Below are 25,268 nucleotides of genomic sequence, written 5' to 3'. Positions count from 1 at the left end.
GAATCTACGTATTTAAGTATTAATAAATTTTATATATTGGAAAACTAAATTAGCATTAATAATAGAAATTTGTGTGTTTTTATTTACAGCCCTTAGGGCTGCAAATGTCAAAATCTTTAAAATTACACTATTTTGTAAGCAGGCGATGTATTTGCTTTCCCTAATATAACTGTCACATCTGTGTTCCAATTTTTAGACCTTAAACCCTAATATTAATTAGATTATATCTTTTTAGGTGGACTAATAATTGGTTGAATAATATGAATATAGTTTAGATCCAAACTCAAGTATTTGTAGAATGAAAGAAGAAAATTAATTTGACAAGTTTAAGCAATAAAAGTGCAAATAAAAGAGTAAAGAAGTAGATCTAAACAATAAAAACGTAACAAAGAATGAAATGAAAGATTAAACGGGTCTAGTTCCTCGGATTATTACCTCTCAATCGGTAATGGAGATGTCAAATCAAGTCGATTGATTGTGTTTTGAGTCGTTTTTTGGTGTTTTTTTCTTTAGCTCGGGTCTCGCCAAAATTCTCGAGAGGTTCGGGTCTCCCTCCTCTTTTTTTCTTCTCTTGGGACTCCATCCTATTTATAGGCATGGAGCCTTAACAATTAAGATTGCATTGGCTTGGAGCCTAAGGGTAGGCTCCAAGCAAAGCTAAATTAGCTTACTCTTGACTTGGAGCCAAGGGTAAGCTAATTTGGCTTAATGGTATATTATTATTATTATTATTATTATTATTATTATTATTATTATTATTATTATTATTATTGTTGTTATTTTTTATTTAAAAAAATAAAACAAAGCACTTGGCTTTGGCCAAGTGCAGCGAAATTGCACTTGGCCAAAGCCAAGTGCTAGCCTGGTGGCCCAGTCCCGTCACGGGCCGTCCAACGGCCCGTGACGAAAAAAAGCGGTCCTCGACGGAGCCGCGTTTATATATATGATAAAAATAAATATTTAAACAAATAAAATACACCTAGAATTAACCAAAATCCAAAAACGATTTTTATCAAAAATGATTTTCGTCCAAACCGATTTTAAAATTAGCTTTTATAAAATCGATCTTTTTTACAAAACCATTTTTTTATTGTTCGAATTCTAAAAGAAAATCCCTATTGATCCGAGATTTTATTAATAATAAAATACTCCGAATTTGGCGAAATGATTTAAGATTTCATTCGCGGAACCGATTCGCCCGTCATCTCGATTCGATTTCCGAATTCGATCAAACTGGTCTCCACGGTTCCTTTGAACAACGTTTTTTTTATTTATTATTTTTATTGACTCATCATTTATTCCAATCGACTGATTTGGATCCCCTTTTATAATTTTTCTTCATCGGTCCTCCGACCCCGGTGTCTACACAAATCTATTTTCTGTTTAAAGGCGTCATCTCTATCAAAGTTTTCTAGACCTGGGTATACTCTAGCAACCTCCACACGTCGGTTATCAACAGGCCCAATATCCCTCGTATTTCTAACGGTATCATCATTCCCAATACCCTCAAAGTCATCACTATCACTGTCAGCATTATGCACAAGAACAAAGTTGGGTCTTCTTACCTCAGGATCCCTAGGATCCATTTGTGGAAGCTGTTGTTCAGGGACTCCTTCTTGCCTTTGGGTTGATCCGCCTGCTGTGGATCGGATTAAGGCCCGAACCTCTAGTTTGAAGTTTTCCAGGGAGGTGGTTAACTCCAGGAATCGTTGATCGGTCTGCTTCTGCCGCTCATGGCTGGCTTGGATCTGTTCCGCGAGGTGTTCCCTCAGCTCCTCATACCTCCGGTCACTGGTTTCCATGGAATCTTACGGTTGTCGGGGTTGAACCATTGCCAAAAGAAGTTTCGGGTCAGGAAATGATTGGCTCTGATACCAACTGATACAGATTGAAAGCGATAAATGAAGGTTTTAATCGTAAACCAACAAAGATGTTCTTCTCAAGCTTAACTTGAAGGAGTGAATCCCAATAAGCAAGGTATAAACCTTAGGTTCTCAAAGAGAATAAGTTTTGATTGATAAAGGTTGTCGTCACTCTTACAAAAGGAGGGTTTAAATACTTACCCTTGATAATGACAAAAGACAAAGGTTACCCCTACTAGGGTTACAATAAGACGATCCCTAAAAGGGTAAAATAGGTGATACGCCCCGACAAACAGTACATTGGCACAGGTACGGTTTGTCAGGGTTGTCGGTGAATTACTTCGGGAGGAAGTAAACCTAGGGATCCGCCCAGGGTAGATGTTGATACGCCTACAGGCGTACTCGGAGATCCGCCCTCTTGTACCACTTCCGTAGGTCTGATGTTTGGAGATTCGCAAGATCGCCTGTGATCAGTGATCCCAGTTAGGATGTCCGCATCAGTTTCAGCAGCCTATTTCTTGGGGTGCCTCAAAATAGAGGAACACCAAGGTAAGTAAAAGGAAGCGAACCGATTTTGAAACCCGTAATCTCAGCTAATATGCGACTGCGACCGCGAGTAGGAGTAATTCTTTGGCCAAAAAAAAAAACTTCAGATTTAGTTTGAAAATATCAGCAATTAATTTCACATTCTGCACAGAAGCTTTGCAAAACAATATGAAATCATCAACATAAAGCAAATGAGATGGAAAATAAGAGTTTCTGACATAAGAAATAGACTGGAGACGCCCCGTCTCCAAATGATTCAATATTAAACGGCTTAGAAAGTTCTAAGCCATGAAAAAAAGGATTGGAGAAACAGGATCTCCTTACCGAACCCCTTTGGGATAATGAAAATAACCTTTAGGGGTCCATTTATCATAATAGAAATTCTAACCGAGATGAAAATATTAAGAACAAGGTCCCAGAATTTCACCAAGAAACCAAAAGCTTCTAGTACTTCCAAAATGAAATTCCAATCCATAGTGTCAAACGCCTTTTTTATGTTAATTTTGATTGCCATATTCCCACCCAAACATTTTTTTTATCCATTACATTTACCCCTCAAAAGCCGTGGCAGTGCAGTGATGAATATTACGGCCCCTAATAAAACCGAATTGATTCAAAGATGTAATTCTGGCAGCAGGAGAAGCAAGGCGTTCAACAATGATTTTGGTGATTATTTTGAAAACAAAATTCCTTAAGACGATAAGACGATATTTATCAATAGTCAAAGCCCCCTCTACTCTGGGAATCAAAACCATGAGATTTGAATTCAACCCTGGGTGCATATAACCAGTAACAAAGAAACTTTCAAAAGCATTTTGGTAAATATTATATTCAACTCCATTTAAGATATATTATATGCTATTTAGAAGGAAGAAAATATATATTGCAACTTTAGTTAAAAGTTACGAGTATCTTAGGATCGGTTTAGTAATAACGTAATGCAGTGTAATGTAATCAAATTTGTACTATAATGGAATGAAATAGTGATTACATTATTCTGTTTGGTTGACAAATTAAACAAATGATAAAATGTAATTACCATTACAATACTTATATTTGCTTAGTTAAATGTAATCATAAAATTTTATTTGCATAATTAAAATCAGCAAAAAAAATGAAAACGTGGAAAATGAGAAAACGCAAAAAAATGGATAATACGAAAAACGTGAAAAAATACTATAAAAAACAAAAAAAAAACAGAAAAACCGTGAAAAATGTTAGATTGAAAGATGAGAATTACATATTTCTTTCAAATCGTACAAAATACTTTTTTTTAACTTGTTGATAATAGTTCTGCTCATGGCAGATGTAAATATTTATTTGAATATCAATTTCATTATTATCCTATGAATTTTTCGAATTTCAATTGTAAGGTTTCATCATTTCACATAAATTTTAGAACAATGTTTAAAATTCAATGGAGTGTTACAATATTTATATTTATTTAGTTAAATGTAAAGGATGCAGTTATTAATTTCATTTTTGTTTACGTTTGTGGTTATTAATTTGATTTTTATGCAGCTTCTATAAAAATGGTCCATTTCATAGGCGGTAGCAAACCAAAGGACGCATACATAATGTTTGTGGATGTAAAGAATGTTAAGTGTTAATCCAATTTTTACTTACATTTTCATTGGATTGCATTGAATCTTAGTCTATTGAAAGATCGTGTTTTCACGCTTTTCACGTTTTCCCCGTTTCTGAGTTTTCCATTTTTCGTGTTTTTCAGTTTTCAACTTTTCTTTTCATTTTTCATGTTTTTCTAGTTTTTTTTTGTTTTGTTTTAGGGCTTAATAAAAATTTGTGCATAGTAAATATCAATAATAAACATACAACACTTGGTCGTAATGAGGGTTCATGTCTCCATTGTAATGGGTATTCCATTTAAATGCTTATTAAAACGTACCAAACAAGGCCTTAGTACAATGATTGAGTACACATTCCAAATGGATGTGAATTAAAAAAAGGGTTCAACATTAATTATACATAAAGAAAAGCAAGATTTAGAAACATAATTTGGTCTCATAGTACAATGATTTCAGTACACAGTACTCCAGTCTCTTCAATTTATTATAGAAAACACTAGGCCAAATTTTATTCTATATTAATTGAGTAGGCAGTGATGGATCAAGCAGTGACAAGGCCAACATCGATTTCCTTAGTAAACCTAACCAGAAAATCCAAGTAGTTATGAGGAGCTGGTACATCAGGATTCAGTTTCTCATATTCAATTGTTATTTTGGCTATGTAACCATCTCCTTTAGGTATGATATGCCATATTCCATTATAAACCTTATATAGCTTGAACACATCTCCTTCCAGACCTGTTAGCCTTACCAGCTTCTTATCCTCTTCCACTTCTACCTTCTCTTTAAACACCTCTTGTTTCCCATCTGCATATTTAAGATATTCATTAAAACATGTTAGGTTTCATTAACAGAATGTTTAAAGAATGAATTAGGTACCTATGGTGTAGTTCCAAATTTTGATGGAGCCAGGAGTGTCCCAATCACCCTCATGGATTCGAACAGCTTGAATATGGGAAGAAGTATGGTGAGGGGTTTTATGTGCTTCACTGATGCGGACATCCTAACTGGGATCAACAATCACACGCGCCTTGGCGGATCTCCTCTCGGCGTTCCCACCGAGGTTGTATCTAGGAGGGCGGATCCCCTTAACACGCGAGCGGGGCGGATCTAGGCGTACGCCATGAGGCGTACCAACAACTACACTGGGCGGATCTCAAGTTTACTTCCTGCCGAAGGAATTCACCAACAACCTCTGACGCTCCGTACCTGCACCTCTGTACCTGTTGTCTGGGCGCATTACCTATCTTACCCTCTTATTATTAAGAGTATTGTAACCCTAGTAGGGGTAGTCCCTGTCCTTTGCTTATCTTTTAGAGGTTGTATTTAAACCCTCATTTTGTAAGGATATGGCAACTTTTTATCAATCAACTATCATTTCTCTTTGAGATTAAGGTTTATACCTTTGTTATCGGGATTCACTCCTTCTAGTCTAGCTAGAGAAGAAGATCTTTGTTGGTTTACGATTAAAACCTCCATTTATCGCTTTCAATCTGTATCAGTTGGTATCAGAGCCAATCGTTTCCTGACCCGAAACTTCTTTTGGCAATGGTTCAACCCCGACAACCGCAAGATTCCATGGAAATCAGTGACCGGAGATATGAGGAGCTGAGAGAGCACCTCGCGGAACAAATCCAGGCCAGCCTTGAGCGGCAGAAACAAAACGACCAACGATTCCAAGAGCTAACCGCTTCCCTGGAAAACCTCAGATTGGAGATCCGTGCAGTGGTCAGGCCAGCCGCCGGGGAGTCCGACCAAAGGAGGGAAGGAGTCCTTGAACCACGACCCCAAAGGCAACCCACGCCACCTCGACTGCCATTGACAAATGTCCAACTTCCACAAATGGGTCCTAGGGATCCTGAGGTAAGAAGACCCAACTTTGTCCTTGTGCATAACGCTGATAGCGATAGTGATGATTTTGAGGATCTTGGGAATAATGGTGCCTTTAGAAATATGAGGGATGTTGGTCCGATTGATAATAGGCGTGTGGGTATGGCTAGGGCAGAACCAGACCTAGGAAACTTTGATAGAGATGACGCCTTTAAGCTAAAAATAGATTTACCATCTTTTGGTGGCGAGCTGGATATAGAGGGATTCTTAGATTGGTTATCGGAAGTTGAACGTTTCTTTGAGTATGCTGGGATTCCTGATGAGAGGAAAGTAAGGCTGGTGGCGTATCGCCTGAAGGGTGGCGCATCAGTTTGGTGGGATCAGATGAGGGAAGAAAGAAGAAGAGGGGGCAGAGATCCGATTAGATCTTGGCTACGGATGAAGGCGATGCTGAGGGAGCGGTTCTTACCGCCGGACTACGAACAGTATATCTACAGCTCCTACAGAGGATGCTCTCAAGGGACCCGAAGTGTCCATGAGTATACTTCTGAGTTCTTAAGGCTTTCGGCGAGAGCCAACCTGTCTGAAACTGAAAGCCAAAAGACCTCTAGGTATCTAGAAGAGTTGAGATACAATATCCAGGATCGTATTGGCACACAGATGGTGGTTAGAGTACAAGATGCTAGGAATTTAGCCCTCAAGGCTGAGTCCCAACTGACCGGGAGATCCAGGAGATCCGCCACTACTGAGTATATGCCTGGAGGAAGAGATAACGTGAAGTCTTACGACAAAGGTAAGCAGGTGGCGAGTGCCAGTGGGGCCAAGGTTAACAGTGTGGGAAAGGGATCCGTTGGAGATACTAGACCATACAAAGAAGCACCTATACCACCCAAGAGCAACAATCCGTATGCAAGGCCAGCACATTTCAAATGTTTTCGGTGCAATGAGCCAGGACATAGATCCAATGAGTGTCCTAGAAGGAAGAGCGCCAACATGGTGGAGAGGTACGAAGATGACTATGACGAAGAGGATGAAGTATTTTGTGAACCCTTGGGAGAAGATGATGAGGTGGCGGGTGAAGAGAGGTACGCCATCCATGTGGTACGGCGTTTGTTAGTCTCCAGCCGGATAGAGGGCGATCAAAGGCACCGACTATTCAGAACCCGCTGTCTTGTGAAGGGTGGGCGATGTAATGTGATAATAGATAGTGGGAGCCAAGAGAACATTGTGAGTAGCAGCGCCGTTCAGAAGTTCGGGTTGTTGGTAGAGGCGCACCCTGATCCCTACAGGGTGGGATGGATCAAGAACGTTGGCGAGATGAGGGTGACCCAGAGATGCAAGGTACCGATTGAGATTGGTAACTATCATGATGAAGTCTGTTGTGATGTGGTCGATATGGACGCATGCCACCTATTGTTGGGCCGACCCTGGCAGTTTGATAACAACGCCACCCACGCCGGAAGAGAGAACACTTACAGATTTGTGAAGAATGGGGTGAAGTTTGTCCTTACACCAATGGTGAGAGAGCCAAAGGCCGACGAGAAGTCTACCTTGGTAGTCTATCCTACACACAAATCGTTTGTCAGCGAATGTGAAGAAAGCCAAATGGTATACGTGGTAATGGTTAAGGCGAATCACGAATCCGCCCAAAGGGACGAAAGGGAAATGCCGAGTGAAGTGACCCGCCTACTTGGCGAGTATCAAGATCTGTTCCCCGACGAACTGCCGAGTGGGTTACCACCTTTGAGGGACATCCAACATCATATCGATCCTGTGCCCGGGGCTAGTTTACCAAGCCTCCCACATTATCGAATGAGCCCAAAGGAGAATGATGTCATGAGACAAAAAGTGGAGGAACTCATCGAGATGGGATACGTTAGGGAGAGTATGAGTCCTTGCGCTGTTCCAGCTTTACTTACACCGAAGAAGGATGTGTCTTGGCGGATGTGTGTTGACAGTAGGGCTATTAACAAGATCACCATCAAGTATAAGTTCCCGATTCCAAGGTTGGATGACATGTTGGACCAACTTGGCGGATCTCAAGTCTTCTCCAAGATTGATCTCAGGAGTGGGTATCATCAGATACGAATCCGATCTGGGGATGAGTGGAAGACTGCCTTCAAGACAAGAGATGGATTGTATGAATGGTTAGTTATGCCCTTTGGGATGACCAACGCCCCTAGTACTTTTATGAGACTGATGAATCAGGTGCTTCGCCCAGTAATTGGGAAGTTCGTAGTTGTGTATTTCGACGACATTTTGATCCACAGCCAGACCTTGGCGGAACATGAAGAGCACTTGCAGACCGTGTTTGACCTGTTAAGGAAACACCAATTATACGCCAACACCAAGAAGTGTGACTTTTTCATGGAGAGCTTAGTTTTCCTTGGATTCGTGGTCAATGGGAATAGAATCCAAGTTGATGGGGAGAAGGTAAGAGCCATCCGAGAATGGCCTACCCCGAGGAACGTGGGGGATATCAGGAGTTTTCATGGGCTAGCAACGTTCTATCGCCGATTCATTAAGAACTTCAGTTCCATAGTGGCCCCGTTAACAGAATGTTTGAAGAAAGGAATGGGGTTCGAGTGGGCGGACGCCCAAGAAGAGAGCTTCGCCTTGATCAAGGAAAAGCTGAGTACAGCACCAGTGCTGGCGTATCCCGATTTTGACAAATTGTTTGAAGTTGAGTGTGATGCCAGTGGAATTAGGATTGGTGGTGTCTTGATGCAAGAAAAGAGGCCCATTGCCTACTTCAGTGAGAAGCTCTGTGAGGCACGGCAAAGGTGGGCAACGTATGATCAAGAGTTTTATGCTGTAGTGAGGGCATTGAAAGTATGGGAACATTACTTGGTGGGAAAAGAGTTCATCCTCTACACTGACCATCAAGCTCTCAAATACCTGGGAAGTCAGAAGCAACTTCGAAGCGCCATGCACGCCCGGTGTTCTGCCTTCATAGATAAGTTCCCCTATAAGCTTATCCATAAGGCGGGAAAACAGAACATAGTGGCGGACGCTTTGAGTCGGAGGATTGCACTAATAAAAACAGTCAACCTGGAGACCGATTGTTTCGAACACATCAGAGGAGAGTACCTGGCGGATCCTGAATTTGGAAGTATCTGGGAGAAGTGCCAGCGCCAACCTGGGGATGGGGCGTATCACTTAATGGATGAGTATCTAATGAGGGGCAACCAACTTTGTTTACCCTGCATTTCTATCCGCGAGAAGGTGGTCCGAGATCTACATGGCCGATCCCTGGGGGGGGCATTTTGGGCGAGACAAGACATATGCAGCAGTGAGTTCCCGTTATTTCTGGCCCAAAATGAGAAGAGATGTGGCGTACCTGGTAGAACGATGCTATATCTGCCAGACCGCCAAGGGACACGCTACAAATGCTGGCTTACAGCTGCCCTTGCCTGTACCAGAAACCATATGGGATGATCTGTCCATGGATTTTGTCCTAGGGTTACCCAGAACTCAGAGAGGCATGGATTCCATCTTTGTGGTTGTTGACCGGTTTTCGAAAATGGCACACTTCATACCATGCCGTAAGACTAACGACGCCTCAGCGACTGCCAAGCTATTCTTCAAAGAGGTTGTCAGATTACATGGTGTACCAAAGAGCATTGTCTCAGACCGTGACACAAAGTTCCTGAGTCACTTCTGGCGGACCTTGTGGGATCTTTTTGATACTTCTCTAAAGTTTAGTACCACCGCCCACCCTCAGACAGACGGACAGACAGAAGTGGTCAATCGGACTCTGAGAAACTTACTGCGCAGCAAATGTAAGGATAAGCCCAGGATGTGGGACGTGGTTTTAGCACAAACTGAGTTCGCCTACAATGGATCTGTACACTCGGGAACTGGGAAGTCACCCTTTGAGGTGGTATACACTAAGACCCCGAATCACGTCCTTGATATAGCCCATCTTCCTAAAGGAAACGTGACTGCAAACCAGCTAGCCAAAGACTATGTCCAGATGCACCAAGAGGTGAAGGAGACTCTTGAGGAGAGAAACCAGAAACTAAAGGCTAAGGCGGATGAGCACCGCAGGGACCTACAGTTCGAAGTGGGAGATGAGGTTATGGTTCACTTGGGAAAAGAGAGGCTCGCCAACGCCACAAGCAGCAAGCTTCGACCGAGAAAGTACGGGCCATATAAGATCACCAAGAAGGTCAATGCCAATGCCTATCACATAGCTTTGCCAAACTGGCTTGGTAAAGTCTCACCGGCGTTCAATGTTCGTGACCTTAGCCCGTGGAAGTCAGATGGCCCTTTGGAGAACAACACAGACCAGCCAGTACCGAATTCTTTTAAAGAAGGAGAGAATGATGCGGACATCCTAACTGGGATCAACAATCACACGCGCCTTGACGGATCTCCTCTCGGCGTTCCCACCGATGTTGTATCTAGGAGGGCGGATCCCCTTAACACGCGAGCGGGGCGGATCTAGGCGTACGCCATGAGGCGTACCAACAACTATACTGGGCGGATCTCAAATTTACTTCCTGCCGAAGGAATTCACCAACAACCTCTGACGCTCCGTACCTGCACCTCTGTACCTGTTGTCTGGGCGCATTACCTATCTTACCCTCTTATTATTAACTGTATTGTAACCCTAGTAGGAGTAGTCCCTGTCCTTTGCTTATCTTTTAGAGATTGTATTTAAACCCTCATTTTGTAAGGATATGGCAACTTTTTATCAATCAACTATCATTTCTCTTTGAGATTAAGGTTTATACCTTTGTTATCGGGATTCACTCCTTCTAGTCTAGCTAGAGAAGAAGATCTTTGTTGGTTTACGATTAAAACCTCCATTTATCGCTTTCAATCTGTATCATTCACTCTTCCAGAACTTGAAAAACTTATGTGCCCCTGATTTCAGTTCTACCTCTGCCACTAACTCACCTTTCATATCTCCCATTTCTTCTGTCACTCGACTTGCAAATTCTACAATTGCCATTTATGGCTGCCTTGTATTTATAGAAGAAGTTTACTGTACACGTGTATGGTTGATGAATGGAGTCTCCAACGTTAGCCATTATGGTACTGCAGATGTTGAAATGGAGGTGGTTGATCATCCAACTACTTCCTCTTTTCCACATCATCACTTTGCTTTTAATTCTTCGCACTCAAACCCAAACTATATAGTTTTTTTTTTTCCTTCTAAATCAAAGCCATGCTGTTTTGGTATGGGTTAAAGTAACAAATAATAATAAAAGTAATAATAATAATTCATAACTCTTTATTTACTAGGGCTATAATCACTGCTGATAAAGATTTTATATGGATGAGTTTACAAGAACGAAAATGCTCCTGTAAGGGGTTTCTAATAGCTGAAGGTATGTCGACATCCCATGCTCTCTGCCTACAGTTTTAGGTCCAGTTAAGAGTCTCCTTTTATTGATTTTATGATACGGATCGAAATCGAGATGAGTATTTAATTTAAATCTATAAAGATTTTTTTTTTTCAAGCCTATAATTGAAGGAGTTAATTCCAAATAAAATGAACACAGCTCTCAAAGAGGTTAAAGATTTTAATTTCATAAAAGTTGTCATTCATTACAAATAAAGAGGTTTAGGGGGCGTTTGGTTCACAACGGGTAAAGGAAAATGAATCAAGAAAGGGAAACTAAAGGAAAGGAAAGGAATAAGCATTCATTCCCCCATGTGTTTGGATATGTTTATACATCCTCTTAAGTTAAGTAAAGATTACTAAAATGCTCCCACTAGGACTACAAATTAAGTAGAAGAGAATAGGGGTAGAATGAGATAAGTAGTGTAAATGGCAATAAGGGAAATAAGCCTAATGGAAAAACAATAAATAGTGTAGTGGCAAAACATTAAATAAGGAGCAATCAGCTTCTGTTCCCTCTAATTCCAGCTTGGTGAAAAAGGCAACACAAATGACCTACACACCAAGTCACCTATCCCACACGGTGTGTGATTGTGATTGTGATTCTGCTTCTTCGTGGCCTTTTCGTCTCCCCTCACACGACTACCCACCACTAGAAAAAAATCAAACAGACGGAAATTTCCGTCATAAATCACCCATTTTCGTCACTAAATGGTCTTACTGGCGGAATTAGGTGACGAGTTACAACAGCGGTTATATCGTCGATGCAGATTTTGCTTACGGTTTTTATATCGGACATTTGTGACGAATAGATGACGGAATTCCATCAGCGATTGAGACGGAATTCGAGACGACATAAACGTTAGGACGTACTTACGTATTCACTAACGTATTTCCGTCCAAAATTATGACAAATAACAAAGACGGAACTAAACGTCAGAATATAAATTCCGCCAGAAAGCAATATTTTCGACGAAAATATCCGTCTTAAATATCAAATTACGTTAAATGAGAATCTCATCGCAAATTGGAATTATGTCGCAATATAATACTTTTTTATTTTTTTTAATACTGAATAGTGCATTTAATGGATTATGAATAAATGGATATAATTTAAACTAAAATATATTAATATAAATCCAAAAATATAATAAAATCGTAATTACAAAATTAGCCTAATTAATTAGTTGCATAATATTCTAGTAGAAAACTTTTTGGATACTAAACAAAATTAGCCTTAAAAAAGGCACCATGAATACCAAAAGCGCCACTTCAAAATGCTTTGATGCATCTTCATAAAAACAATATATATAGATATTACATACATTATGAAGATGTTACATGCATTCAAATTGTATATACGCACCATGAAATTAAGGTTAGTTTTATCATTTTAAACTTTTATTTAATTATTGACTTTAACATATTTGATCAAAGAGTTAGAGGAAAACAAAAATGAGTAATGTATAATTATTTTTAAAAACCAAGATACTTTATAATTGTAGGAATAAATGGAGTAAATGAGTCTGGCTCAGTTACCGATCCATTTATGATCCGTCCGTAATCTAATGTGTTAGTGTTAAGTCTTTACGTTTACCCTAGCTATAAATAGATAGATATGGAGATTAAAGCTAAAAACATTGAATATATTAGTTTACCCTAGGCAAAAGATCACAGACTTACACAAAGCAGTGGCAGAACCAGGATTCGGGATGATCCCGGGCTCAAATATTCAACAACAAAATTTTCATAATGTAAAATATGAACTTGGGTAAATTACACTCATGGCTACTGAACTTTGATTTTTTTAACGGTACGGTCACTTAACTTCAAAACTTAACATAAAAGTCTCACTTTTTAAGACATGTGGGCACTCAACGCCTCAAAACGATCGTTGACGGCATCAAATTAAAAAATTAAATGATATTCAAAGAAACTTTAATTCTTGAAATTTTTCGTTTTGAGGTTATTTCGGTGTTTGGTTATGAGAGAGTGCGAATTTTTAAAGAGAGAAAACTTTAATTCTTGAAATTTTTCGTTTTGAGGTCATTTAGGTGTTGTTTGGTTATGAGGGAGGACGAATTTTTAAAAAGAGAAAACTCCAAAAATGGTGATTTTGAAAAATAAATAATGTGGTTTCATGGTAAATATCGTTCTGAACAATTTTAATTCTTGAATATTTTCATTTTGAGGTCGTTAATAATCATTTTGATGACTTAGTTAAAGTTGAGTGAATACGGGTAAAAAAAGTGTAAAGTTGAGGGAATTTTATGTTAAATTTTGATATTTAATAGCTGCATCATTAAAAAAACAAAGTTCAGTGGTCATAAGTGTAATTTACCATTTAAAACATTGAAAGGCTATTGTCGGTTATTGGAAGGTTTTTTTTTGTTTTTGTTTTTTATTTTATTTTTAAATGCCGTAATCCTTGGACCCGCCCTGAATCCGGATTAGTTGGCCCAATGTGGTTCGGAGTACCGCATGGTTTAACAAAAAAAAAGAAATAAAAGAGATCAGAGTTGCTTTTTATTATTTGAAACAACCGTGTTTAGTTTCATTAAACCAAATCGGCACTGATTTCGTCTTAGCTTTTAGAAAACAAAATCAGAAAGGGTCATTTTTCAACCTTATCCTAATAATATTGTACAACATAGATTCCTTGCTCCCACGCTGGAATAAATACAGGGGCTCAGAAATTTTTTACCACCATTTTACGGCAGCCATCCTGGGCTCCAGCCCCCAGCATGGTTCCGCCGGTGGCACAAAGGCAATTCCTTTGTTCTCTCCCTGTAGCTGTCGCCTCACTCTATACTCGGTGTGTGCTCTTAATTCGTGGAACAATGGAGATTGCTCTTTCTGGTGTAGTAACCTTTTAGATTGGTGATACAAAGTCAATTTACTTTTGTTGTTATTCAACGGATCTGCACTGCAAGAGGTAAACTTAAATCTGTCGATTTATTTATTAATAGTTCTGGGTTCATTACCTGTTCATTACTTGTTCATTTGAGGTTAGAGAAATCCATTATGGCTATTAAAACCTTCAGTAATGTAATATATTAAACCATAAGGAGTAAGGAGTAATACATTGTTTACCCAAATATATAAATGATAATTAATTTATTAGTCTCTAACATTTTACTTATTACACTACTTAGTGTACTTTGAGATATTCATGGTCACTACTTATTTGTTGCTTGGAATTTATAATTTTGTATTATCTACACTATTATGGGTATATATGTATATATGGTGTTAATCTCATAATTAAAGTTATGCATTCTTTGTTACTAAGTCTTGGGTTGTTTTTATTGTATAAAAAGCTTCAACAAAATATAATGGGCATGATTGAGTTACTTTATTGTGGGCATGTCTGTTAGTTCATATCAAACAATGTTAGAGGATATAGTTCATATTTGGACTGTAAAATTTACAAGTATGGAGATTAATATCTGGTGCAAGTGCTTGCTTTAAGGGCAACATTTTTCTTAAAGTGACATATTGATCTAGCCTCTATAGACAAATGCCATTTTAATTGTTGTTTCCGTTACTAAATGATTGTTTATATACAAGAATTTTTACATGCACCTTAATGAGCAAGTGAATTTGCTCATTCACCGTTAGATATAGGCTTATTAAATCTAAGCCTCAAGATATTTTGAATCTCTACCTTAGGATTCTAATAAGCTTATATCTAACGGTGAATGGGCAAATTCTACATGCTCATTAAGGTGCATGTGATCAGGACTGTGTTTATATAATAGTATCATAGTATATATTCTTGAATGTGGAGAGTATTGCTATGGTAAGTTAATGATTTATAATTTTGATGGTTTTAGGTGAAGATGAAGAAGAAAGGAGGAAGATAAAGAGAAAGGGAAGAAGACGAAGAGAAAGAAGAAGATAAGAGAATGGAAAGGAAGAAGATAAACAATTTAGCTGTTAGCATGGATGTAAATTTAAAAATGTTTCAAATTTTGAAAACTTGTATATTATATGTACTTTTTAAATGATTGAAAGTTTTGTAAATTTAAATAAAACATTGCAAGTTTTGTAGATTTAAATTTGAGTATTGATTAATCATTATCATTAGGTACAAAATTAATTTATAAAATAAAAATAAATATTAAATTAGTAAATTCAGAATTTTTAATAAGAAATGATTTTCGTCAGTAATTTTGTCAGTATGGTATTTTTCAGCGACAAATTTGGATTTTTCGTCATGTAAAATTCAGCATTATAAACTTTTATCGTATAAATTTTCGTCGCTAAAAATCTGACGTGATATTTTTTAATTGAGGTAGAAAATGAGGTGTAGTTCTTAATGTCATATCATCAATCTGTTAGATTAGCGTATTTTTTACTGTTTTTTGAAAAGTATAAGAAGATATTTTTATACGTTTATTTGATAGAGAGGCATGTGTGTCAAAACGGATAAATAAAAGGACAAATATGTGTATTAACCTTTCCTCAAGGTTTATAAATTTTGTTACCACTAATAATTTTGTATTTTCCATTAAAATTTATCAAAGATTGGTTGGTTAAAATTATTTAATAATAAAATCTAAATAAATGAAAAATATAGTTTGGCCCACCTAATCATAAATAATTGGGTGGTACAATTTATTATGATTGGACTAGAGAAAGCTAAACTGCAAATACAACTTTAATTTCCATATTTCGGAAAAAGAAAACAAGCAAGGAGAAGAAGGAATGTCTTTTTCTCTACTATGATAGGATAGGAGGTAATATTAATAAGGGTCTTTTTACCAGAAATAGTTCCTTCCTTTCTTTTGTTTTATTCTTGAGAGAGAGAGAAAGAGAGGGTGTCATTAATTCAAAGAAAGAGACTTGAGTTGGAGTAGTTGAGATTCTGATCCGATTCACACAAAGTAACAAGATCTCATTTGTTTTCACTACAATATTAAGAGTTAATTCCAACAAAAAAAAACCCAATGTGATTATAAAGTGACATTGTTACAGAGGTGCAGAACATATGAACTTTCATGAACATATGATTGAAAAATATAATTTACATTACATATATATCAAATTATGTTGATGTAAATTACAAAAATAGTTCAACATGATTTATAAACAAACAACAGCACATATGATTGACAAATATAATTAGGTCGCATATTACATTAAAGGAGCTTGTAGCTCTGTATATTATATAGGCATAGTTTGTTGATGGTATCAAGCAAAAGCAGCAGCAGTGACATCGATATCCTTAGTGAAACTGACGATCAAATCCAAGTGTTTATGAGGAGCAGGTACTTCAGGATTCAGTTTCTCATATTCAACTGTTATTTTGGCAACGTAACCATCTCCTTTAGGTATGATATGCCATATTCCATTATAAACTTTGTATAGCTTCAACACATCTCCTTCCAGACCTGTTATCCTTACCAGCTTCTTCTCCTCTTCCACTTCTATCATCTCTTTAAACACCTCATTTTTTCCCTCCGCATTTAGTTTTAAAAAATAAGATTAATTAATTACTGACTTATCAAAGTTAGAAGCTATGTTATCGTTACCGTAAAGATAGTTTGACCTTTTCGTGAACACAATGCCACGATTTTGAAACTTCTAAATAGTGATTTGTGGTTTGTGTAGTTTGCAAATTCATAAATTTGCATGGAAAAAAAAAGTTGTCCCGATTTAAAATAGATGTGAGCCATTTGGAACAATTAAAAATGATGACTTCGCAAATTATTACTTTACCTTTATTTTTAAGAAAGAATATTACTTTAGCCTTATTTTTAAGAGAGAATATGTGAAATACATTTCGGAAGCCTATGCGATTGTTGTTGAGAATGGATGATTGAAAAAAAAAAAAAAGCAATATTTACTATTGCTTGTCAATTTTTTATTTCATTTCATTTTAGAAGTTTAAATTTTTATTTTCTATATATAATTTCTATTAAACTAAGTTATATAATACTAATTATTTATAGATATTTTTTTGTAATAATTATGATTTGAATTATTATTGCGTTGCAATTGATATAATTTTTAGATTGGATACCCTCCTATTTTATGAGGTCCTAGGCCGCCGCTATATGCTGGCTTCCCTAGGCCGGCCCTGTGATTATTCACTAAATTTATGAAAATAAAAAGCTTGATACATATATATATCCATTTGTATTTATCCCAAAAAATCAATTGCTCCTTACTTATATGTTGAAGCATCTTATTTATCTTCTTGAACTTACTTAAAGTAACTTATTGACCTTTTAAAATGACATATTTATTTTTGAACTTGTTTCCAATGATATGTTTAAAGTGCACAAATTTCAACTAGTCCAAAATATCTCTTTGCTCGGTCAGGTGGATTATAAAAATCATTAGTAATTTTAAATAAATGGAAGGATGAATACACATATTCAAAGCATAAAGGATCAGTTGATTTTTATCTATAAGTATAGAGGCTTGAGATGCATTACGCCTGTATAAAAGGTAAAAACTATCAAGAGGGTCTTCATCCTTCTGATTTGGTACATGTAGCAGAATTAATGTGAAAAATGAAAGATTAAAGCATGAATATGAGTGAAGCTATGCATAAAAAGAGTACCTAAGGTGTAGTCCCAGATTTTAATGGAACCAGCAGTCTTGCCATCACCATGATGAATTCTAACAGCTTGAACATTGGAAGGACTATGGTTAGGGGTGTTATGTGCTTCTTCCTTCCAAAACTTGAAAAACTCATGTGGACCTGATTTCAGTTCAACCTCTGCTACTAACTCACCTTTCATTTCTCCAATTTCCTTTTATCTCTATATCATACATTTCCCTGTCAAGTCTTGCCTTCTATTTATAATTCAATTTTCCACATGCCATGTTTTCAAATAAACTAACACTATTGACATGTACTAAATGCTTTCATCTTATCAATTAAAGATATGGATTAAAACACTATTTGCTTTCTTGATATATATTAGTATTTGATAACATTTATTCTTTGACTTATTGAAAATACTTATATTTGTCTTCTAACTTATTATTTTATAATAACACTTGTCACTTAATATATCAAAATTGGTAAAATCTCAAAAAATAATTTATTCTTTAGATTTCAGCAATTTTGATACAACAATAACAAAGCCTTAGTCCCGAAATGATTCGGGGTCGGCTAACATGAACCATCATATAAAACCGTGAAATCACGTCATGTCAGCAACACAAATTCTCTCTCTCCACTTCGTTCTATCCACTACCATATTTTCCTCGATCCCTAATAAACTCATATCACTCTCGATCACCCTCCTTCAAGTTTGCTTAGGTCTTCCCCTACCCCTCGCCACTACATCCCTTTGCCACTCTTCGGTCCTCCTAACCGGCGCATCAAACGCTCTACGTCTCACGTGGCCAAACCACCTTAGTTGGTTTTCCCTCATTTTATTCTCAATAGATGTAATCCCTAATTTTGTCCTAATTATTTCATTACTCACCCGATCCTTTCTCGTATGACCACACATCCATCTCAACATACGCATCTCCGTCATCGACATCTTATGGATGTGACAGTGTTTCACTGCCCAACACTCTGTACCATATAACAATGCTGGTCTGATTGTCGTGCGGTAGAATTTTCCCTTCAATCTATTAGGCATGCCGGGGCCACAAAGGAAACCCGTAGCACTCTTCCACTTCGACCAACCAGCTTTAATCCTATGAGCAACATCTCCATCTACTTCTCCATCCGTTTGGATAATAGATTCTAAATACCGAAAGCAATCCCAGGCCTGAACAACTCTCCCATCTAGGGTGATTGTCCCTGCCTCCCTACTTTTATGGCCGTCAAACTTACACTCAAAATATTATGTCTTACTTCGGCTCAACTTAAAGCCTCTAGATTCTAAAGTTTGTCTCCATAGTTCCAACTTCCTCTCCACTCATTCTTTCGTCTCATCCACCAACACAATATCATCTGCAAACAACATGCACCATGGTATACCATCTTGAAGTGAACTTGTTAGTTCATCCATAACGATGGCAAAAAAAATGGGCTTAGTGCGGAACCTTGATGCACTCCAATCGTAATAGGGAACTCTTCAGTCTTCCCAACACTAGTACGTACACTCGTGCATACTCCCTCATACATGTCTTTTATGATGTCAATATATTTCCGCGAAATGTCTTTCCTTAACAAGGCCCACCAAAGTACTTCCATTGGTACTTTATCATATGCTTTCTCCAAGTCAATGAAAACCATATGCAAGTCTTTCTTCTTATTTCAATAGTGCTCCATTAATTGTCTCATTAGATGGATGACTTCCATAGTTGATCTTCCCGGTATAAAGCCAAACTGGTTTTCCGAGATCTTCACCGTCCTCCTTAGCCTTTGCTCGATCACTCGCTCCCAAAGTTTCACAGTGTGACTCATTAATTTGATTCCTTGATAGTTGGCACAATCTTGGACATGGCCTTTGTTCTTATACAAAGGGATTAAGATACTTTTTCTCCATTCTGATGACATCTTATTGTTTCTCCAAATTTTGTTTAAGAATGTCGTCAACCATTCAATTCCTCTCTCTCCCAAACATCTCCAAATCTCAATAGGGGTGCCATCAGGTCCTATTGCTTTCTTCAGCCTCATCTTATTTAATGCCATTTTGACTTCACCCTTTTGAATTCTCCACAGGCATTCATGATTTATCATATCATGATGGATACTTATATCTCCAACATCTTGTCTCCGATCTCCATTAAATAAGTCATCAAAATAGGACCTCCATCGTTCCTTGATATCCTTATCTTCAACTAGGACTTCTTGGTCCACATCCTTCACACATTTAACTTTTCCGAGATCTCGCGTCTTCCTATCTCTCATCCGAGCAATTCTATATATGTCTCTCTCCCCTTCTTTCGTGTCCAATCTTGTATACAGATCCTGATTCACCTTTGCTCTAACATCTCGTATGACCTTCTTTACTTCCCTTTTAGCCTTTCTGTATTTTTCGTAGTTCTCATCACTCCTACATTTCTCCAATATTTTATTGGATTCTCGTTTACTTTTTACTGCTTGTCGTACTTCTTCTATTCACCAAGATGTATCCTTACCCGGTGGCATGCTACCTTTAGATTCCCCTAGAACTTCCTTCGCTACTTCCCTTAAACTATGCTCCATTTTAGTCCATATCGAATCTATATCTAAATCCATATTACAAGTCCAAATATCTTTTTTGGCCATCTCATCCATAAATTTTTGTTGATTCTCCTCTTACAATCTCCACCACTTAATCTTAGTCTCCGCTTGCGGTGTTTGTTTTCTTATACATCTCCTGCTTCGGAAATCAAGCACCACTATCTATGTTGGGTTGTCGTACTCTCACCAGGGATCACCTTACAATCAATATAACTCTTTCTCCAAGCACTCCTTACTAAGAAGAAGTCAATTTGGCTCGCATTACCACCACTCCGATAAGTCACTAAGTGGGATGTTCTCTTCATAAACCATGTGTTCAAAATACTCAAGTCATAGGCTGATGCGAATTCCAAAATATCATTTCCTGCTTCATTTTTATCTCCAAACCCATACCCCCCATGAACACTCTCAAATCCATCTCGCCTAGAACCCACGTGTCCATTGAGATCACCCCCAGTACCATCTTTTCATCCCTAGGAACCTGTTGCACCACTTCCTCTAAGTCCTCCCAAAAAGCTTGTCTTATAGAGACATCTAATCCTATTTGTGGTGCATATGCACTGATGACATTCACAACCTCATCCCCTATCACTAGCTTAACACTCATAATTCTATCGCTCTTTCTAGACACCGCTACTACATGATCAATATACTCCCGATCGATAAGAATACCTACTCCATGTCTACCCTTATCATTTCCTGAGTACCAAAGCTTATAACCCTAAGGATCTATCTCTCTAGCCTTGGCTCCAACCCACTTGGTATCTTGTAGGCACATTATATTTATTTTTCTCCTTTTCATAACATCTACAACTAATCTTCCTGTCAAAGAACCTATGTTCCATGTTCCAAAACGTAACCTACTACCCCTACCCCTACCATTATCGTGGACTAGCTTATTTACCCGCAATCCTTGCATATTTGACACCACCCCCGGGTCCTGGGGTGGCGTGCCGCTTCGGGGCGACGACCTAGCAACCCTTGGACATTTATCACTGCACCCGGGTCTAGGAAGTGCAATACGTCGCTGAGTAGGGAACGCCCCCACGATATTCATATTATGGTTCATGTCATAAGATGTGGCTAAGTTTTACATTGGCCGCCACAGACCTACTACAACCCTCCTCCTTTGTCCGGACTTGGGACCGGCTGTAAAGACCACCAAGTGATCCTTACAGGCTGAGTTTTTTCACCAATTTTGATAAGGTATGAAAAAATATTATCTAGATCATGGAAAAAACCAAAAATTTTGGTGAGGGAAAATGTTATTAAGTAAGGAGAAAACAGAAATTTTCAATAGATGAAGGATCAAATAATATTTTAAATTATTAAGGTTGGTGTGAGTGTTTAGATTAAGTTATTAGTGTATGATATATGTTGTAATTTTAAAAGAAAGAAAATTTATCTCTTAAGTGTCTAATCAGCCTCACAATCATTAAGCAGATAAATTGAAAAAATAAAAATGAAAATGAAAAAGGATTGTTAGAATAATTGAGTTTTATAATTAATATAATACTAGTATTATATCTACACTATAATAAAATAATGTTACTAGTATATCTTTTTTATGCTTAATTATAGTACCTTGCTTATCACAAAATTTCTCGCAATAATGTGCAGGTTCGTGGTTTTCAACAACATGGACTAATATTATCGTTAAAAAAGAAAAACACTGTGGACTAATAATAAGTATGAAAATAATGCGTAGCAGCGGCAGCCCTTGTTGAATCTAGGGTTAGATAGATGAGAGAATTATGGAGATAGACAGATAAGTAATAGGCACAATAATGAATTGAATCAGCTTAATGATTCTGGCTCAGAGGCCTTGTATTTATAGTGAGCCAATAATAGTTTGTATAGGAATACAATACATAAGTATAGTCGTATTAAAACTCTACCTAGCTAGGAATATAGACAGAGTAAAACTCTAACTAGATAGGAATCTATTTACAGAGATAATTAGAATATTATCTCTAACACCCCCCCTCAAGCCGATGGCGGGCACGAACGAAGAGGCGGGAGCGTAGCATCGTGAAACGAGCCGGAGCTAGTGGCTTGGTGAGTATGTCTGCAACCTGATCATCGGTTGGAATAAATCTGACACTGAGAAATCCTCTGTGAACTTGTTCACGAACAAAATGATAGTCTAGCTCAATGTGTTTCGTGCGAGCATGCAACACTGGATTTGAGGTGAGATAGATTGCTCCAACATTATCACACCATAACTGAACCGGGGTGGGTAATGGAAATCTGAGATCCGAGAGAAGAGATTTGAGCCATAGCAATTCGGCAGTGGCATTTGCTACTGCTTTGTATTCGCTCTCCGTTGAGGATCTGGCTATTGTGGGTTGCTTGCGGGTCTGCCACGATACAATGCTGGATCCAAGATAGACACAGAAGGCACCCGTGGATCGTCGATCATCAGGACACCCTCCCCAATCACTATCTGAGTAGCAGTGGATGTGCTGTATTGGTTTGACAGACATGACTATGCCAAAATCTGATGTACCCTGAACATAGCGTAAAACCCTCTTGACTCCTTTCCAGTGTTCATCAGTTGGACAGTGTAGAAACTGACATAATTTGTTAACTGCAAATGCAATGTCAGGTCGAGTGAATGTTAAGTATTGAAGTTCCCCCACAATGCTTCTATATTCATCTCCAAAGGTTAAGCTGGTGCCTAGCTCCTTTGAAAGTGTTGGTGTGGTGGCCATGGGCGTTAGTGTGGGCTTGGAGTCAATCATCTTCACTCTGTCGAGGATGTCAGCCATATACTTGGCTTGACACATGTGAATGCCATCCTTCTCATATCGGATCTCTATTCCAAGAAAGTATTCTTCTTTGCCAAGATTGCGGATGGGAAACTCACGTTCGATGGCTGCAATAGTGTTGGTGATGTGTGCAGGGTGGTTCCCTGTTATGAGTATATCATCAACATAGCACAGAATGTAACTTTTTTCAGTATCGGTGCGTCTGATGAATAAAGAGTTGTCAGCCTGTGACATTTTGTACCCTAGGGAGAGGAGAAATGTTCGAAGGTGAGTGAACCATTCTCGCGGTGCTTGCTACAATCCATAGAGACTCTTTTTGAGAAGGCAGACATGATCTGGTCGGTCACTATCTCGAAACCCATGCGGTTGTTCCATATATATGGTTTCTGATAAGTTTCCATGGAGAAAAGCATTGGAGACATCTAGCTGATTGACGAACCAGTTGTTCGCTGATGCGATGGCAAATACAGACCTGATGGTTGTGGCTTTGATTACTGGACTGAATGTTTCTTTGTAGTCAATCCCAGCTTTTTGAGTGAATCCACGTGCTACTAAGCGGGCTTTGTGACGCTCAATGGTTCCATCAGACTTCTTCTTTGTACGAAAGAGCCACTTGGAGGTGATGACATGCTGATCATGTGGTCTCGGTACAAGTTGCCATGTTCCATTGTCCAGAAGAGCTTGAATCTCTTCAGACATTACAGTACGCCATTCTACTTGTTTGTTGGATTTACTGAAGCATGTGGGATCCACTGTGCCATTTGGATTTGTAGCTAATAGTCCCTCAAACCTTCCTCTTGACTGAAGAGATGACTGTCGAAGTTGCATATAATGTTGTCGTGGACCAATCAGCGGTGCATTGCGAGGCCTGGGCCTTTCAGGTGGAATAGGAGCATGTGGTGCACTTTCAGGAGGAGGAGAATCTGTTTGTGGCATGATGTTCTCCTCATGAGGAATTGCATTCTGTATTTCCGGTGTGATGATGTCCGCAGCATCAACTGGAGTGTTATCTTCAACATTAGGATCATTCTGAGAAACAGGTGTTGATGCAGCAGTGACCACTGGTGACAGATATTGAGGTGGAACTAAAGGAGCACTGTGTGTGGCTTTAGAGTCAGGAGGAGTAGTTGGGGTTCCAGGATGAGGTCCAGGTGTGATGGGTGCAGAGTATGGAACCAGGTTAGAAGAAGATACTATAGGGTTGGGATTAGAGAAATTACCTGGATACGGGTCGAGTAGAGATGGTAGTTGACACGATGTGCTTACCCCTGAGTTGCTAGATGAAGGTGATGATGCAGTGATTGTTGATGCAGGAAAGAATTCTTCATTGTGCTGCACAAACTTGCAGATGTATATGCGTCCGGTGGCATATTCAAGACAGATATCCCCGGAATGATTTTCTGATGGACCAAGGTAGACACATAGCTTGGAGCGAAAATCAAATTTGTGCTGATTGTATGGACGAAGAAGGGGATAAATACCACTGCCAAAAATGCGTAAGGCCTTATAGGCAGGTTGTTTCTTGTAGAACAAGAAATAGGGTGACTTGTTGTTTAGGATTTTGGTGGGTAAGTAGTTAATTAGCCTAATGCTGTGTATCATGGCATAGTTCCAAAATTTTGGAGGTAAAGATACATTGGCTAGCAAAGTAAGGCAAGTGTCAACAACATGTCTAATTTTCCTCTCAGCTATACCGTTTTGTGCATGAGTGTGAGGGCATGCAATCTTGTGTATAATGCCATGGCGTTTGAAAAAAGGTTGTAGTTTTTGAAACTCCCCCCAAGATCAGAGTAAATGTTCTTAACCCTTGCACTATACTGATTAGAGATCATGGCATAAAAATCACAGAAGGTTGAAAAAACATCACTCTTATTCTTTAAACAAAAAACCCATCCAAATCTGGTGAATTCATCAATGATTATTAAAAAATAACGGTGGCCAAGACAAGAAGTAACTGGAGCTGGCCCCCAAACATCCAGATGTAAGTTTTCAAAAGTAAATGTGCTAGAGCGACTAATAGATGGTAAAGAGCTCCTAGCAAGCTTGCCTAATGGACAAAAAGAACATTTGCTAACTGGTTTTGAAGAGGATAGATTGTTTCCTTTGAGAACTGAGCTGACTGTCTGATTCTGACAATGTCCAAGCCGTGCATGCCACCTTTCAAAAGACACC

General features: G+C 38.4%; 1 protein-coding gene across 1 annotated transcript; it reads right to left on the bottom strand.

The window, feature by feature from the left end:
- Nucleotides 1–4,535: 4,535 nt before the first annotated feature.
- LOC136208049 (MLP-like protein 328) lies at nt 4,536–10,784 on the bottom strand. Its single transcript, XM_065998888.1, has 4 exons — nt 10,667–10,784; nt 8,101–8,140; nt 4,874–4,983; nt 4,536–4,801 (listed from the first exon to the last, which is right to left on the bottom strand). The coding sequence occupies exons 1-4, from the start codon at nt 10,782–10,784 to the stop codon at nt 4,536–4,538; spliced, it is 534 nt and encodes a 177-aa protein (XP_065854960.1).
- Between the last annotated feature and the right edge of the window lie 14,484 nt (nt 10,785–25,268).

This window comes from Euphorbia lathyris, chromosome 10 (genome assembly GCF_963576675.1).
Source record: "Euphorbia lathyris chromosome 10, ddEupLath1.1, whole genome shotgun sequence".
In the NCBI taxonomy this organism is placed as follows: domain Eukaryota; kingdom Viridiplantae; phylum Streptophyta; class Magnoliopsida; order Malpighiales; family Euphorbiaceae; genus Euphorbia; species Euphorbia lathyris.
Note: the sequence above shows the minus strand (reverse complement) of the source record. Positions and strands in the feature narration are given on the sequence as shown.